The sequence below is a fragment of the Phalacrocorax aristotelis genome, chromosome Z (assembly GCF_949628215.1).
Source record: "Phalacrocorax aristotelis chromosome Z, bGulAri2.1, whole genome shotgun sequence".
Lineage (NCBI taxonomy): Eukaryota > Metazoa > Chordata > Aves > Suliformes > Phalacrocoracidae > Phalacrocorax > Phalacrocorax aristotelis.
The window spans coordinates 72455688-72471138 of NC_134311.1; the positions used below are offsets into that span (position 1 = coordinate 72455688).

General features: G+C 53.4%; 1 protein-coding gene across 3 annotated transcripts; it reads left to right on the top strand.

Annotated features, from left to right (window-relative positions):
• Positions 1-923: 923 nt before the first annotated feature.
• Positions 924-10618, top strand: MYORG (myogenesis regulating glycosidase). Of its 3 annotated transcripts, none has more exons than XM_075078544.1 (2): positions 924-1027; positions 8322-10618. In XM_075078544.1, the coding sequence occupies exon 2, from the start codon at positions 8457-8459 to the stop codon at positions 10491-10493; it is 2037 nt and encodes a 678-aa protein (XP_074934645.1). In that variant the 5' UTR covers positions 924-1027; positions 8322-8456; the 3' UTR covers positions 10494-10618. The 3 variants fall into 3 exon arrangements, with proteins under 3 accessions (XP_074934645.1, XP_074934646.1, XP_074934647.1); XM_075078545.1 differs by having other exon boundaries at positions 955-1099; XM_075078546.1 differs by having other exon boundaries at positions 955-1089.
• The last annotated feature ends 4833 nt before the right edge of the window (positions 10619-15451 follow it).

A 15451-nucleotide genomic window follows, 5' to 3' on the forward strand; every position in this document is an offset into this window, starting at 1 on the left:
GCTGGGGAAGTTCCCAGGGAAGGGGGAGAAACTTCAGTGATTGCTGGCTTGGTGGACAACTGAAGAGCCCTCAGGGACTGGTACCCTGCCACCACCTGCAAGCCAGAGCCTGAGAAAGCGTGCAAAGAAAGCTCTCAGCATAGTAACGCAGCCAGAAAGAGAAGCAGTCATTGATACCCATTTGTTGGCTTTGTGCTGGGCTGCTCAGGACATGCTTGTTTTGCCAAGTGCCAGGAAGAGCCGCTGTCCGCCTGGGATGCTGAGCATGGACATGGGCTCTATAGATAAGGAGGGGGATTTGAAAGCAGCAGGGACTTAATGAAGGCATGAAGCACCTTTCTCTGACTATGGTTTGGGAGCCCAGTGTCAGTGGGGAACACCACCCAGGGCCTTCCACATGTGCTGCAGATTATGAAGCCACAGGGTTGCATTCCCCACGAGAGGGATGCTGCAGCACAGAGCCTCCTGGAGCTCCACATTCCTGTGGAACAGCACCACTACCATGCTGTGACTCCACCAAGGAGCACCCTAACCCTGTCAGGGCAGGGAAAAACCTATGAAAACCCCATCCCGCCCCAAAACGCACAACCCCACAGCGCCAAACCCCCAAGCACATCCCCAGGAGTACCCCCACTCCCAAGTGCCCCCAGTACGTCCCCAGGAGTACCCCCCACTCCCAAGTACCCCCAGCACAATCACAGGGATGCCCCCACCCCCATGTGCCCCGGGCATCCCCAGCGACTCCAAGCCGCCGGAGCTGGGGCTGCTGCCGCCGCCGCCGGGGGAGCGGCGGGGACCGGCTGCGCTGGAGGCGGGGAGTAGGCGGGGCGGGGGCGGGGCGGGGCTGGAGGCGGGGCTGGGGCGGGGAGGAGGCGGGGCTGGGGCGGGAAGGAGGCGGGGCTGGGGCGGGGAGGAGGCGGGGCTGGGGCGGGGCGGGGCGGTGGGGAGCGCCCAGCCCCGGAACCGCTGCGGGCCGCCGCCTGCTCCCAGCCCCGCAGAGCCCCGCCATGGTCCTCCGCCGCCGCCGGTGGGTTTTGCTGGTTCTCGGAGCTGCCGGCCGGGGAAGGATGCAGCAGCCCCCCGGGACAGGTTTTGGGGTGTGCGTTCCCGGTGTCGGGGAGGGAGGCGGGGGGCTGGAGGTGCAGGCAAGGGGATGCCCCGTCCCGCAGACTCCAGGCTGCAGTCAGCGGCAGGGGCAGGCTCGGAAGGGCCCGCGAGGAGCGTGGTGTCAGTGCGGACCTGCACCCTGACCTTGGGGTGCGAACCTTTCGCACTCCACCAGGTAGGGGCAGCACAAGTTTTTCTTGCCATGGATGGGAGTCTTGTCGCCCGGAGAAGACGTAACGGAGCCTGGAGATGCTTCCCCGGCTCCACTTGCAAGGTGCAGCTTCAACTTTTGCTGCTAGACAGATGTTTGGCAGTGAAAACTTCAGACAGATTGCTTTACACAGTGCATTGTACCGGGATGGGTTTGGAGTGGTTTCTGGGACACCCCCGCCCTGCTCCACCAGCAAGTGCTGGCAGTGGCAACGAGCGGCCAAAGCTGTTTTAGAAAGCACAGATCCTTCTTTCTCTTTTCCCTCTCCGTCTTGGAATACTCGTGATGCCCAAAAGGCAAGTGCTGAGCACAGCAGGCACCTGCAGCCCAGTGGGGGATGAGGGTTGGGTGGTTGTGTCTGCATGGCTGGATCTGCACCTGGAAGAGTTGCCAGGGAACTGCATCTGGCCCAAGGTTGCCCAGCATCATTGGCAGATGGAAATTCAGGATCCTGAGTCGCCAGCTGAGCTCCATGAGCATCAGCCTCTCTGGGGCTGCCAGCACCTGGAGTTTCATTGTGACTCAACGTCTGGAAAGTCGCAGGGGCCGTGCCAGAGGGATGTGCTTCAGTTTCCATTCCTTCCCTATATCGCGTTGTACTACTTGGGTGTTGGGGTGGCCTTGGGTTTCAGCCTTCCCCAGCATCCAAAATGGTGAGTGCTGCAAAGTGCTGAATCAGCTCTTTTAAGAAAGGATTTGGGAATGCAAAATGGGTCACTGGGTCCCACTGTGGGGCAATTTGTATTGGAGGATGGAGATGAAGGGGCGTGAGATTAACACCTGTGGGGGCACTGGGGAGAGGAGGTGTGGGAGTGATAGGGTGGTAGATGAAACGTGTCTTGTACCAGCAGGAATTGGGCCAGGGGACCAAAAGACAGCAGCAGAGACACTGAAATCTTTATCGCTGCGTATCTTATATGGCACATGTGGCAAATGAAATTAGCTAATAGCAGACTTGATGCCTCACGCTAGGGTTTCATACACCTGCCCACTGGACAAGCGCCGCCGGACCACATCCCTGCCTGGTGCCTGCTCCTTCGGTGGGAACAATGAAATTATTGCAGTTACTGCTCTCATTCCTTTTTTGGGCAGAGATTTGTGTCATTCCAGCATGCTGGCACATGGAACTCCTTGTATTTGGCGTTTTGCGTTTGCCACTGTTGGCACAAGCTGGGTGGTTTATGGATGCCTCTCTGAGAGCTGCTGGCCCCACAGGTGCCAAGGAGCTGGCTGCTGGGCTCCGTGTCACACCATGGACCGTGGCTTTGGGCCTGCTGCTGCCTTCTCCCCCAGGGGCTGTAGGGTATCTCCAAGGTGGACACAGAGATATCCTTGAGGGGAGAGTACTGGACCATTCTCTCCCATATGTCCAATGCATGATATGCACACACATATCATTGTGAGTCACCACAACTCTTTGTGGTTCAGACAAGTTCAGGTGTTGTGGTGTGCCTCCAGGCAGGGGAAGGTGAGAGCCCTCGTTCATGGTTTAGTCATGAGCTAGCAGCACCACAAGTAGTGTGCAGGGTTAAAGTGAAAACCCAGCTTATTAAAACTTCATCTTGCTAATTAGCATGGGGTGAAGAACAAAGAAAGATGATGTTGTAAAGGGGGAATTGTCAGGGGTGTTAAATATTAAGTCATCTGCTGCTAGATGTGACTCCAAATGGCTTTTTTTTATTCATGCTCAGGCACTGGAAGTGGTATCTAACTAGGTTTGGAGCATCACTTCACACTGGCAGCTTTAAAAGACATAACTGGGCTGTAAAGTGATGATTCCTACAATATAGGTGACAGTGTTTAAGGCTGTGCAGAACTAATGCCACAGCTTCAAACCTCCTGTCTGCTCTTGCAGATGGAGTGAGGTGCTGGCAGCGTGTCTGCACTTTGCAGATGAGCTCTGTATTCACGTGGCCCCCTCGGATTTGGGGTTTATCCTCTAGGTGCCGGTGCTGTTTAATCCTGGCTTACAAACCAGCCAGAAGCAGAGGGGCTGGTTGTTTCTTTTCACTCAAGGCAGCCTCATTACTCTGCTGAATCATGACTATGCTTAAAATCACAAGGTTTGTGGAAGAAAAACTGAAAAAACATCTTGGTTGGATTTAATTTTGCGTTCTGATTCTGGAGAGCCTGCGAATGCAGGAGGGGATGAGCCTTCACTGACCCTTCCCACTCATCTGGCAGGGAGGAGAGACGCCAGCCCAAATCCCGTGACTCCAGGAGCTGAGGCTTGGCAAAGCTCATACCCTTCGTGCTGCTGCGATGCCTGAGGCAGCCACCTCTTGGCTGGGTGCCGCTGCCTCAGCATGCCATGGCCGGAGTGTTGGCTGCACACACATCCGTCACAGTGCCTGAGGAAGCGCGCTGGTGATGTGCTGGGTACCCTCCTCCTGCCCATGGACATGTGCTGCTCAGGGCACAGCCAGCTTGTAGCCCCAAAACACCCTTGTGCAATGGGGAGGATGAAACTGCCAGGGACATGGAGACATAGCAGTTCTTATATTTTATGTGCTTAAAAAGCGATCTGTGGTGGAGCCAGGCGGCAGGCAGGGATCCCCAGGACTCGGTGGACAGGTAAGTACCAGCACTGTGCCCCCAGCACGATGAGCGGTCTCCCAGATGGGGCTGTCCGTATCTGACAGCCAGGTGCTATGGGGAGTTTGCTGCCTTGTCTTGCCTTGGAGGCAGGAGCCCCAACAGCAAGCGGCTATCACCTTGCAGGCAGTGCAGAGACCCCCCTGACCGCAGCCTTTCCCCAAGCCCATCGGGCCAGGCAGCATGTCTGTCCCTGCTGTGACCGTAGCAGGGATGGTGAAGGCAGGGGTCCCCTGGGAAGGATTGCGCTGGCTGTCCCACTAAGGCAAAGCTGCTGCCCTGGCTCAGCAGCTGGGGCGTCTCTGCCACTCACTTACTCCAGGGTGGCTTAGGGGATAAACCCAGGTCCCCAGGCTGATCCAGTGTGGTATCCAGGAGGATCCTTGTGGGTGGCTGTATAGGACTAGGAGAAGAATCAGTGCCTCTGATCCACAGGGGCCGGGGTGTGCGGGGAGCAGCCCTGTGCCCTGAGCAAGAGCTGCCTCTGGGTGCCCCTGCCTGTTCCATCCACTGCCATTAGTGCGGAGCAACTGGAGTGGTGATTTCACCCTTTATGACTCGAAAAAGCCTTCCAGAGTACTCTAGTGCTGCTGCAGACCTCTCCAAGGGCAATTAAACCCCCAGGAGAGGTTTGCTCGTCCCCCATCTCAGGTTTGCAAAGTCCTTTTGGCAGGGCTGGTCTCCAGCAGATTGCAGAGCAGAGCCAGGACTGAGCATACAGAGGCTTTTTCCCGCCCTGCAGCTGTTTTGCAGGGAAGTAATTTCCCCCTTAATTTGCCATCCTAATTCTGTGCTCTTTTTATGGGGTTGGAAATGCCTCCCAGTGAAATCTGCAGTATTTCCTTAGCTCAACTCCTGCCAAGATGTTTGGGGAGGAGGCAGCAGTACCTTGCACCAGCAGGGAGGGTTTCCCAGCATCCTGGCATGGGAAATGGATGCATGTCCGTGGCACAAGCTTAGTCCCTGGCATGGTTAAGGCCAGATTCCACCGGGGCAATAGAGACCAGTTAAACGTTACTGACCCTCTTTAAACGAATGCCCTAATTGCAAAGTTGCTGGGGTTAGTGGTGCTGCGGGTCTCACTGCCCGTGGTTAGCAGTGGTGTTGGTAAAAATAGAAGCGGTCAAAGAATGGATTTTTATTTTTACTCCGTAAAGTATGTCCTGCTCAGATGTTTTGCTTTCATCTCAAGTTGAGGCAAGACAACTCGCTGCTTCCACAGAACGGGAAGAAAAAGCTTTGTTTTGGATCAGCTGGGAAGCTGCAGCGCAGCAAGCTGCAAACATACTGTTTGGCTTTGACACCCGCCCTTCCCGTTTACTTTTTTCTTTTTTTTTTTATTTTGAGGCATGTAGAGGTCACCACAATGTCATCTTGGAGCAAAATAACAAGTCTGCATTCAAAAAAAAAAAAAAACGTTCAAACAGGCTTTGCATGAGCAGGCACCTCTGCAGGTTGTGGCTTGTGAGTGCAAGGTGGCAGGCGTTGTCTCCAGGTTGCTTGGGAGACTTACCTTTCATCTGGGATGGAGCCAAATCACTGGCTCAAGAACGTACATTTTGTCAACAAGGCAAAAAAAAAAGAGAGGGGCTGGATGTGCACAGAGTGAGATCCTGTTTTTGAAGACCTGCCTGGCCTATTGGTGTGCTGGGTGATGCCTGCAAACACCCTTCTCAGCATTTTTGTTGGAGTGGTACCTGAGTGGGTGATGTTTGTCAGCCCAGGGCAGCCATAGGAGTTTGATCCTGGTCCAGCCAGAGCGACCAGAGCAGGATTAAATCCACCAGCTTGGACACCTGGCTTGCACATCCCTCTGAGGCAGATCGGTGTTCAAGGACCACAAAAGGCTGCAAAACCTCTCTTAAAAAATACATTATTTCTCTACTGGCAGCAGGAGTGATGGCTCCTTCATGTACGTCATGAGCTCCAGCCCATGGGGAGAAAAGAAAGAAACAGCCTAAAAATAGAGCAGCTTCGATGTAGTTCATAAATAATAAACCGGCCTCCTGAAAGGGAGATGAAAATCCACAAACTCCCTAAAGCCTGGGGAGCTGCTGTCAGTTTTACATGGAGTGAGAAGGTGGCTGTCCCCACAGCAGCAGTATCGGCCATTTCTTGGGCTTAAAACCCTAAATGAGAGCTGGGAAAGAAAACACCATTTATTTCCTTTTTTTTTTTTTTTTTTTTTTTCAGAAAATGTGAAAACTTTTAAAAGTTCTTTTCCCAGATAATTTGTGAGCCTGCTCAGGGCAGCTGTGTTTCATTTTCTCCCCCTTGAGCTTTGCAGTCCCCAGATAAGAGACACAGGCATGCCTCTGGTGGTGATAGGTATTTGCATCTCCCTTGCTGGCATCCCAAAAATTCCCAGTGCCGAGAGGGAGGGAGCTTGTTTGGGCTCAGCATACCCATCTGTATTTCCAGAAGCATCCTGCCACTTGTAGCATTGCTCAGCTGTGCTGGTGTTGGCTGAGACCCTTCTGCAAACTTCACCCCGCCACCCATCCCCAGTACAACCCTGTGCTGCTTCACCCTGAAGCCAAGGAGGGGTTGATAAAGGGGATGAATGTTATCCCCAAGCACAGGAACTTCCCACCACTGTCTTCCCTCTGCCTTTTATTGCCCCGTTTTTGCTGGACTCAGCCAGCCTCACTTCACACGTGCTGGTGGCTGAGGGCCCGCTTCCTGGGATGCAGGATCCAGCCCTGGGTGACACAGCTGGGGTAGTTGGAGCCACACCCGTCCCATGCCGTTGCTCCCCAGCAGTGAGCAAGGGCTTTGTGGGACTTGGCCATGGGACAAGTTGTTTAGCTAAACCTATCGCCCGTTCAGGCTAATCACTTCCTAATGCTGCTGTAATCCCATTTAAAGCAACTGGCAGCCTGGAAAGTTATCAGCTCTCTGGGGAAAGTTAAAATGACCCAGCCGGCAATGAAAAAGTTCCCTGAGCTGCAAGGTCTTGCCCAATATGTGCTGCAAGATGAATATAAAATGCTGTATGTTTTGTGGAGCTTGTTCCCAGGTGCCACTCTGGGTTTACGTCTAGGCATCCCTGTAGTGGAGCCATGGGGTTTAGGTGATGCTCAGGACCCCTTTCTGCTTGGTCTGTCTTTTTTGGGGGAGAAAGATCTGTCCAAGGTGCAGAGGAAAATGTGCTCCAGCGTGTGACGCCTGCAGCAGGGAGAGTGCTCAGTATTTCATTTTGGATCTTTTCCTTCCTTTTTTTTTTTTTTCTAAAAGCCACCCCTTTAGAGGGAGTCACTGGAACCAGCTTTGTTCATGTCCAGAAAGAGGCTTTTTTTTCTATGGTTTGCCCAGAGCCGGCAGGCTTAGAGCCCTGGGGCTTGAGGAGGAGACAGCATGCCTGTGTTTGCTGGTGCTAGTTGGTAGGCAGGTACCAGCCAGTTGATCTGCAGCTGCACAGCTCCTCTCCTTCCCCTGCTCCTCCTGCAGCCAGGTTTGTTCCTTGCTCTCCCATGTCCTTACTTTACTTTTCCCCTCTGGATCCCCAGCGCTGTGCTTGGCCAAGCCCAGCCAGCCCGCAGCCAAGGAAATCCATTAGGCTCTTGGCACAGCCCGCTTCCTGGGGCTGTGCAGGGGAGAGCGGGCTGGAGCTGAAACACAGCCCAGGCCATGCTGGATGAAGGAGCAACCCTTTGGAGGTCCTGCACTGCTCACTCCCAACAAAACAAGCCTGTGTGCAGAGCAGGAGTGAGCCGTTCTCCTTCCACCTGGGGCTGCTGGCCCAGTACTCCCACAGCCATACTTTGCTGCACAGCACACCCCCTGCATGCCCCCCGAAAGCTGCCATAAGCTGCTGCCACCCCAGCCCCCTTTGGCCTTCCAGGGGCTGTGGAGAAGCTGGGATTTACGCACCTTCTCTGCAAAGCATCCCTGGGCTGGAGCAGCTGGGACACGCAGGGGGTTGGGAGGGGATGGCACTACAGAGGAGCTGAGTTAAAACAACCACAGAGGCAGCTTGATTAAAATTAGGAGTGGCTGCCTGGAATTCATTACGTGGTCTCTTTTATGGCACTTAATTAGCCCTGTCCCCTAAAGATACTGTCAGTGGGCTGATCCAGCTCCTGATCAGCCTCCTCCTACCCACTCCTAGCCTCTGCTCCTGATTGCTGAAAGTCTTCCCCACAGAAAAAATTAATTATGGCAACAGTTTGGCCCTTATTGCCCTGAGGTTGTTTTCCATGAGGGACTCTGGCTGTTCTCCGCACGTGTTGTCTGCCCGGGGTAATTGGAGATGGTGTCTGGTACTCGGCGTACAGCACCTGGCACGTCGCAGCCCAGCAGCGGGGGGGCAGGGGGAACTGCTTAAATGGAGTCTGCAAAGGGATGACAAGTGCTCCCTTGATTCAGAGATTATTCTGAGACTATTTATATCCTCTTCGTTTTTCAGAAACGGCAGCTCCAGGACTCGGTGGAGGTGGGAATTCTCCTAACAGTCCGTTGTCTTCTGCTGAGAGCCCCAGACTTGCTGCAGAGATCTTTCTTGCCACTCCTCTGCAAAAAGTGCTAGAGAATTCACAGCACCATGTACACCTTCCTGCCTGAGAACTTTACACCAGTGAAGCAGAAGCCCTCCAAGGAGCTGAGGCCCATGCTCGGGGCCATCATGCTGGGCCTCATCCTGTTCATTGCCGCAGTGGTGGCCTGGTGCTACTACACGGTGTCCCTGAGGAAAGCAGAGCGGCTCAAGACGGAGCTGATGGACCTGCGGGCGGATGGCTTTGTCATCAGGAACCAGCACGGGGAGGTGGTCTTCCGGCTGGCCTTCCGCTCGGGCAGCCTCGACCTGGAGTCGTGCTCCAAGGAGGGTGAGATTTTGAGCTGCACGCGGTCAGGCAGGGGGCCGCTCAACTTCTTCATCCAGACGGTGAAGCCCAAAGACACGGTGATGTGCTACCGCGTGCGCTGGGAGGAGCTGGCGGCCGGCCCGGCGGTGGAGCACACCATGTTCTGGGAGGACGCCCACTGGTACGGGGGCTCGGAGATGAGCACCCAGCACTGGCCCATCCGCCTGGCCGGCTACCAGGAGCCCGTGCCCTACGTGACGAGCGACGTCTACTCCTTCCGCGACAGCTTTGGCGGCATCCTCGAGCGCTACTGGCTCTCGTCCAAGGCGGCGGCCATCAAGATCAACGACTCCGTGCCCTTCCACCTGGGCTTCAATGCCACTGAGCGTGCCCTCTTCTTCCAGGCCCGCTACAAGGATTCGCCCTACAAGCCCCCGCCGGGGCAGCAGCCCTTCCCCGAGCTCAGCTACCGGGTCTGCGTGGGCTCCGATGTCACCTCCATCCACAAGTACATGGTGCGCAGGTACTTCAACAAGCCCTCCAAGATCCCTGCCGAGAACGCCTTCCGATACCCCATCTGGTCCACCTGGGCACTCTACAAGAACAATATTGACCAGGATAAACTCTTGCGATTTGCTGAAAAGATCAAGAAGTACCGTTTCAATTGCAGCCACATTGAAATTGATGACATGTACACGCAAGCCTATGGGGACTTTGACTTTGACCCCGTCAAGTTCCCCAACGTGACAGAGATGTTTGCAAAACTCAGGGAAGATGGGTTTAAGGTCACACTGTGGACTCATCCTTTCATAAATTACAACTCCTCCAACTTTGGGGTGGGGATTGAGCGTCAGCTGTTCATCAAGGAGCCCTCTGGGCGGCTGCCAGCCATGGTGGAGTGGTGGAATGGTATCGGGGCCATCCTGGACTTCACCAACCCAGCAGCCCGGGACTGGTTCCAGAGCCACCTGCGCCAGCTCCGACAGAAGTACGGCATCTCATCCTTCAAGTTCGATGCAGGTGAGACCAGCTACCTGCCCAAGCAGTTCAGCACCTTCCGCCCGCTCTCAGACCCCAGCATATGGTCACGGCGCTACACGGAGATGGCCATCCCCTTCTATGAGCTGGCCGAGGTGCGGGTGGGCTACCAGTCACAGAACATCTCCTGCTTCTTCCGTATCATTGACCGTGACTCCGTCTGGGGCTATGAGCTCGGCCTCAAGTCCCTCATTCCCACCGTGCTCACCATTAGCATGCTGGGATACCCCTTCATATCTGCTGACATGATTGGAGGAAATTTCCTCCCCAACAAGACAGAGGGGGCAGTGGAGATCCCTGACCGGGAGCTGTACGTGCGGTGGCTGGAGCTGTCGGCCTTCATGCCCTCCATGCAGTTCTCCATCCCACCTTGGCTCTATGACAAGGAGGTGGTGGAAATTGCACAGAAGTTCACAGAGCTCCACGAGTCACTGGTGGCCCCGCTGCTGCTGGAGCTGGCCGGGGAAGTCACCGACACGGGCGACCCCATCATCCGTCCCATCTGGTGGATCTCGCCCCGTGATGAGGCCACCCACAGGATCGACTCCCAGTTCCTCATCGGGGACACCCTCATGGTGGCACCCGTCCTGGAGATGGGCAAGCAGGAGCGTGACGTCTATCTGCCAGCGGGCAAGTGGCGCAGCTACAAGGGGGAGTTGTTTGAGAAGACCCCGATGCTGCTCACAGACTATCCTGTCGACCTGGACGAAGTTGCCTATTTCCTCTGGGTTTCCTAACAGGCTCCTCCAACACCTTTGGGATAACCATGCCTTACGTAGGAGTTTGTAACAAAGAATAATTCTAATTGCACATTTTTTTCTGAGTTGGGGATAAGGAAGGGAATTAAATAGACCTCACTCTCCTTCGGGTAACTTTTTTTATTTGGAGGGGACGTTATCTTCTTTAATTTGGGGCAGGTGGGAGAATCTGGTTGGGTTATGGTAGGCAGAATTTTCCATGCATAGGTAAGGAAGGAGTTGTCAGGCTGTCTGCAGGCATGTAGTAAACCCAATACCTTTTCAGTTCCCAAGGGTTTCAAGAGGTGAATGTTGGTTAGTGCCAGTGGGAGCAGTTCTGGTCTCCTGGGAACACCTGGTGCTGGGAGTGGGGGGCGTGTGATGTGGGAGGGTTGCTACAGCACAGCCTGCCATAAGTTTTATAATACAGCAAATATATTTCAAAGGCCTTTTTTAAGAGCAGAAAACAAACTAGCTATACTTATATATACATATATGGGTTTTTTCTCCCCTTGGTCTAGTGTGGTACTGGACTAACAGTTGCCCCCTGCTCCTGCTTTTCCGGGTACCGGGGGGGCCGGGTTACTCAAGTCATGTCCAGTATTTTTAACTGTATGGTCTGCCTATTGCTTGCTGGGACAGCTTCCTCCCACCTCCTTGCCCATTTAACACCCGCTGCAAGGCACTTGCCTGTGTGTTTTGCCTTGGGTGTCAACATTGCCTTTCCTAGAGCAGCATCATCCATACCAGCATGCCCGATTAGTCTTTTTAAGGCATTTATGGCCCCGCTTCATTACATGATTATCCTGCTGATATCATCCTTTTTGGTTTTTAAGGACAGATGACCTTTCAGGTTTGTTGCTGGCAGAAGGACTGCCTGGAGCCAAGCCGTTCTCGAAAAGTACGTGCGGCGCTCCCCCGGGAACAGCCAGTTCCCGCAAGTGGCACGTGTCTTGGATTGACAGTTTGCTGCTAGCCGGCTTGCTGGTGGGTGGAAAACACCAGCTTTTGCACTGTTGGGTCTGTGCCAGTGGGTGTTCTCCCTGCACCCACAGAAATGTTCTCATCTACCATGAAATCAAGCTAATACCCATCTCTGCCTCAGGTCACAGTTAGAAGTGATGAGTTTGTTGAGAATTTTTCTGAAGTGGCCCTCCCCTCTCCCCTGGAGAATTAGGGGCCTTACTCAGACAGCATTTGTGGTGCTGGAGGTGGGGTTGCTGTCAGAGGCTTCTGGAGGGGACGTGGGGTGACATGGTCCTGCAGCCCAAGTCCCTGGCAGCTTGGATGGAGCTACAGAGATGCCTATTTCCCAGCTTTCCCATTTGGTTTTGTATGGGAAGATACATTTACAGAGAGCTGTGGGCAATCTCCACTCAGAGACAGAGCAAGGGGATTGAAGTCTGGCAGCCTTCCTCCCCAGGGCAGGACATTCCTGGCTGTGCCCTGGTTGGGAGTGCATTTCAGCCCCTGAATTTTTAATGAGCCTTTGCAGAATTTAACTGTGTTAGCTGGGAAGGTTTGGGGCACCCTGCCCAGGCTACGGCCAGCCAAGGAGAGCTCAGCATCTGCAGGGTTTCTCACAGGATTGTGTCTGGGCTGCGCATGGTTCTGGCATGAGTCTGCCACCTGGGAAGATAATGCTATGTTTTGGGTAGGGTTGCGTACCAGAGAGAATCTTTCTCAAAGCCCATCTCCCACCACTGGGCTTTGCAGGAGGCAGAAAAGGAGATGCACTAAAGCTGGCAGTTGTGATGAGGTCCAGGAGTAGAAATTTGGGGCAAAATGTGAAGTGCTTTTATAATTAGGAAGGAAATGAGGAAGTCCAGTTTGATGGACTCTTTGGAGCATCCCTTTAGGTCTGAATCTGCCCAGCATAATTTGGTGTTTCAGCCTCAAAAAAAGATGCCAGGGAGCTCTGTAGGTCTCTGCCCAGCTGGAGCACAAGCGTGTCCCCAAGTCTGTTTCTTGTGGCTTGTAACTATGAAGGTCTCAGGTTTGTTCCCTGCCACTAGTGCAAATAGTGGCTATGTTACAAGTTAGAGGCATCCTCTTGCAAGGAGTTAATCCTGGAGCCCCAGCATCAGTCGTCAGGGCACTGGCAGGATGCGGCCCTTGGACTGGAGCATGGAGGTGAAGATGAGGAGCTCCTGGAGATGAGTCTGACCAGAGCTTGCAAGGAGGATGGGGTGTGGAGAGGGCTTCTCCAGCCCTAGAAATGCACAGAGGCCAGGCTTTGAGGGGCTCCATCTCTTTCATTTCAACCTTTGCTTGTGAAATACTTGTCCTCCCTTGGCATTGGAGTTATTGGGTAGAGGGTGTATTGCCGCATGGCTCAGCTGCCAGTGAAGAACTGGGATCCTTGGCACAGGACTTCATGGGAAGGATGCCAGTGTGACTGGGAGATGTTTCCTGTCTTTTCCTCCCCTATCTCCACTGTGCTGCTCACCCCATCCCTCACTAGTAAGGGGTGAGGCTATGTGAATTCCAGTTAGTAACCCTTTATTATTAAAATAATGGGAGCAGCCAGATGAGTGCCTTCAATCTCATCACAGTGGTTTCAGGTGCTGTCAGAAAGGTCATGGATTAAATCCTCCATTAGACACACCATTTTCTTTCCCCTCCCCTCAAAAGAAAGGATTTTATTATCAAAGTTTTAATTTTAATTTTATTTAACTATATGAATAAATGGGTAAGATTATAGAGTACTCTTTTTTTCTAAATGCTGTATTTAGGGCATAAGTGTCTGTGGGTATTCAGCGCTCCAGCTAGCAGAAAGGTAAAGCTGTTGGGATGACATCAGGGATGGTGCTGAAGAGCAGGTCCATATGGGTGTCTCTCTGCGAGTCCATGGCACCAAGCCTTCCCTGTGTGTTGGGGACAGGCTCAGCAGTGCTGCCTCAAGCAATCTCACAGGCTTCTATGTGCCCTTTTCCATCCAACTTTTTACCAAAAACACTATTTCTAACACCATGCTGTGGCACTGCAGGACATGAGGACCTCTATGACCTCGCAGATCACAAGCACTGTGTGCACAGACATCTTGGGAAATGCTACTAGCAAGGTTTCTCTGTTTTACACCATGGGTCACCAGCCAAAGCAGGGTTTAGTTCAACTCAGCCAAGGAGAAGCCCTGAAACAGATTTGGGAGGTGAATTCAGCCTTTTCCAGTTCAGCCCACAGCAGACCATGGCTGAGCAGCAAGTCAATGTGATGCCCATGTGATTGAATTTTGAAGCTTGCATTGTCATATGTCAGGTTTTCTGGATGCTTGTGTTCGCACATGCCATCCTATATTGGACTGTAATGCTGGTGGATTTGTTTTTAACCACTTGTCTAATTCTTAACTGCTATGAAAACAGAACTGTAACATGAATCACCTTGACTGATATAAAATTTTGGAAAACAAAAGGAAGTTTAACTATGTCCATCTGTACCAAGTACTAGGGGCTGGTGGTTCAGGCATATTTGGGTTTTTTTTCACCCTAGCTTTCACTGAAATCAAAGTGGAAATTGTCAGTTTATTTAAAGCTTGCAGCCTGCAGCTTTGATGTGTTTTGAAAGAGGAGCTGACAGCTCCCCCACTCTTCTGTCTGCAGTGGTGGCAGAAGATGAGGATAGGAAGATGACCCACTGGATCATGGATTGCCCTCCCTTGGGTCGCGACACCAAAGGGGGTAGATGTGCCTTAGGGCTGACCTGGAGAAAACCTTGTCCAGGTGAAGCTTGATGTTGCATCCACCCCCAGGGGTGCGACCTGAGTGTCACTCCCCTATTTCTGCTGACATCCACCCAAAAAGGGCCCATTGACACTGGCTCTGGTGGACTTGCTGATCCACGCTGCTCTCTGGGGACACATGCTTCAGGACTGTTTGCAGGTGCTGAATAAGAGGAGCCTGCTCTTGGCTTCTCTTGGGCACTGCAGAAGGTCCATCTGGGCCGTGGCTGTCCCCACTGCCCCCGGGGTCCTCCTTTCCAGATGGCACTAATGGCCAGGATGGAGCTATGGTAGTGCCAGAAGTGGAGTGTGTGAAACTCATGTAGGAGCCTGCCTTGTCCATGCCACCTGCTTTGCCCCATACAGTGTTTTTCCTGCCCTTTCCATTGTTACCGTACAAACCACAGCCTGCCTGGTGGCACCCGGGCATCACTAGCCCTGGCCAATACATGTGGCTTGGCCTGAGGAATGAGGGGGATTTCAACTCACTCCTTTTGCAATAAAAGACTTTTTCCCAATGCTTTTCCTTTGCTTTCTCCCTTGGGTGCAAGCAGCCTCCATACACTCAGCTGATGCTCACATGGTGGAGTGAAGCTGGACTGGCTGGAGACCTGGGGGCAGGATGGCAGCTTGCAGCACTTGCAGCCTTGCAGCAAATCCTCAATAATGCAGGAGTCCCCTCTGGAATTGGTGGGTTTGGATTTGGGTTTGGTTTGCATCCTCCCAAAAGCTCGCACTGTGTGCAGGGAGGTTGTGTGAGGCTTGCCAGGGACATGGGGAAGCGAGTGGGGTCTGGCCTGTGCTGGGCCCCAGCTAAGTGGCAGTGCTTGAAAACACATCCGTGGCTGTGTACAGCACAGAGGTATGTCAGTGGTAAAGTCCAAAGCCCAGTGATGCTGCGGCAAAAGCCTGATTCATTTCCAACCAGATTTCAAGGAGGTGACTATGGGTGACAGAAGAGCAGTGGCTGCTGACCCATGAGCTCCTGGGTGGGAGTGTGCCCATCCCTGCCAAAATCACAGCTTTCATTAAAAGTATCAAAAAAACAACAGTCAGGCAGGCAGAGCCTGAGGCTGGGGAGGACCATGATGAAAGGCCAAGCTGACAGCAGCAGCATCCCTTCAGGCACATGGCTAGGCTGGCAGCCTCAGAAAAAAAACAACTTTCATTATCACAGCTCACCCCGAGCCAGGCAGGAGCTGCCAGCCTGTGGATCCCTCACTCTGGGAGATCCATAAAG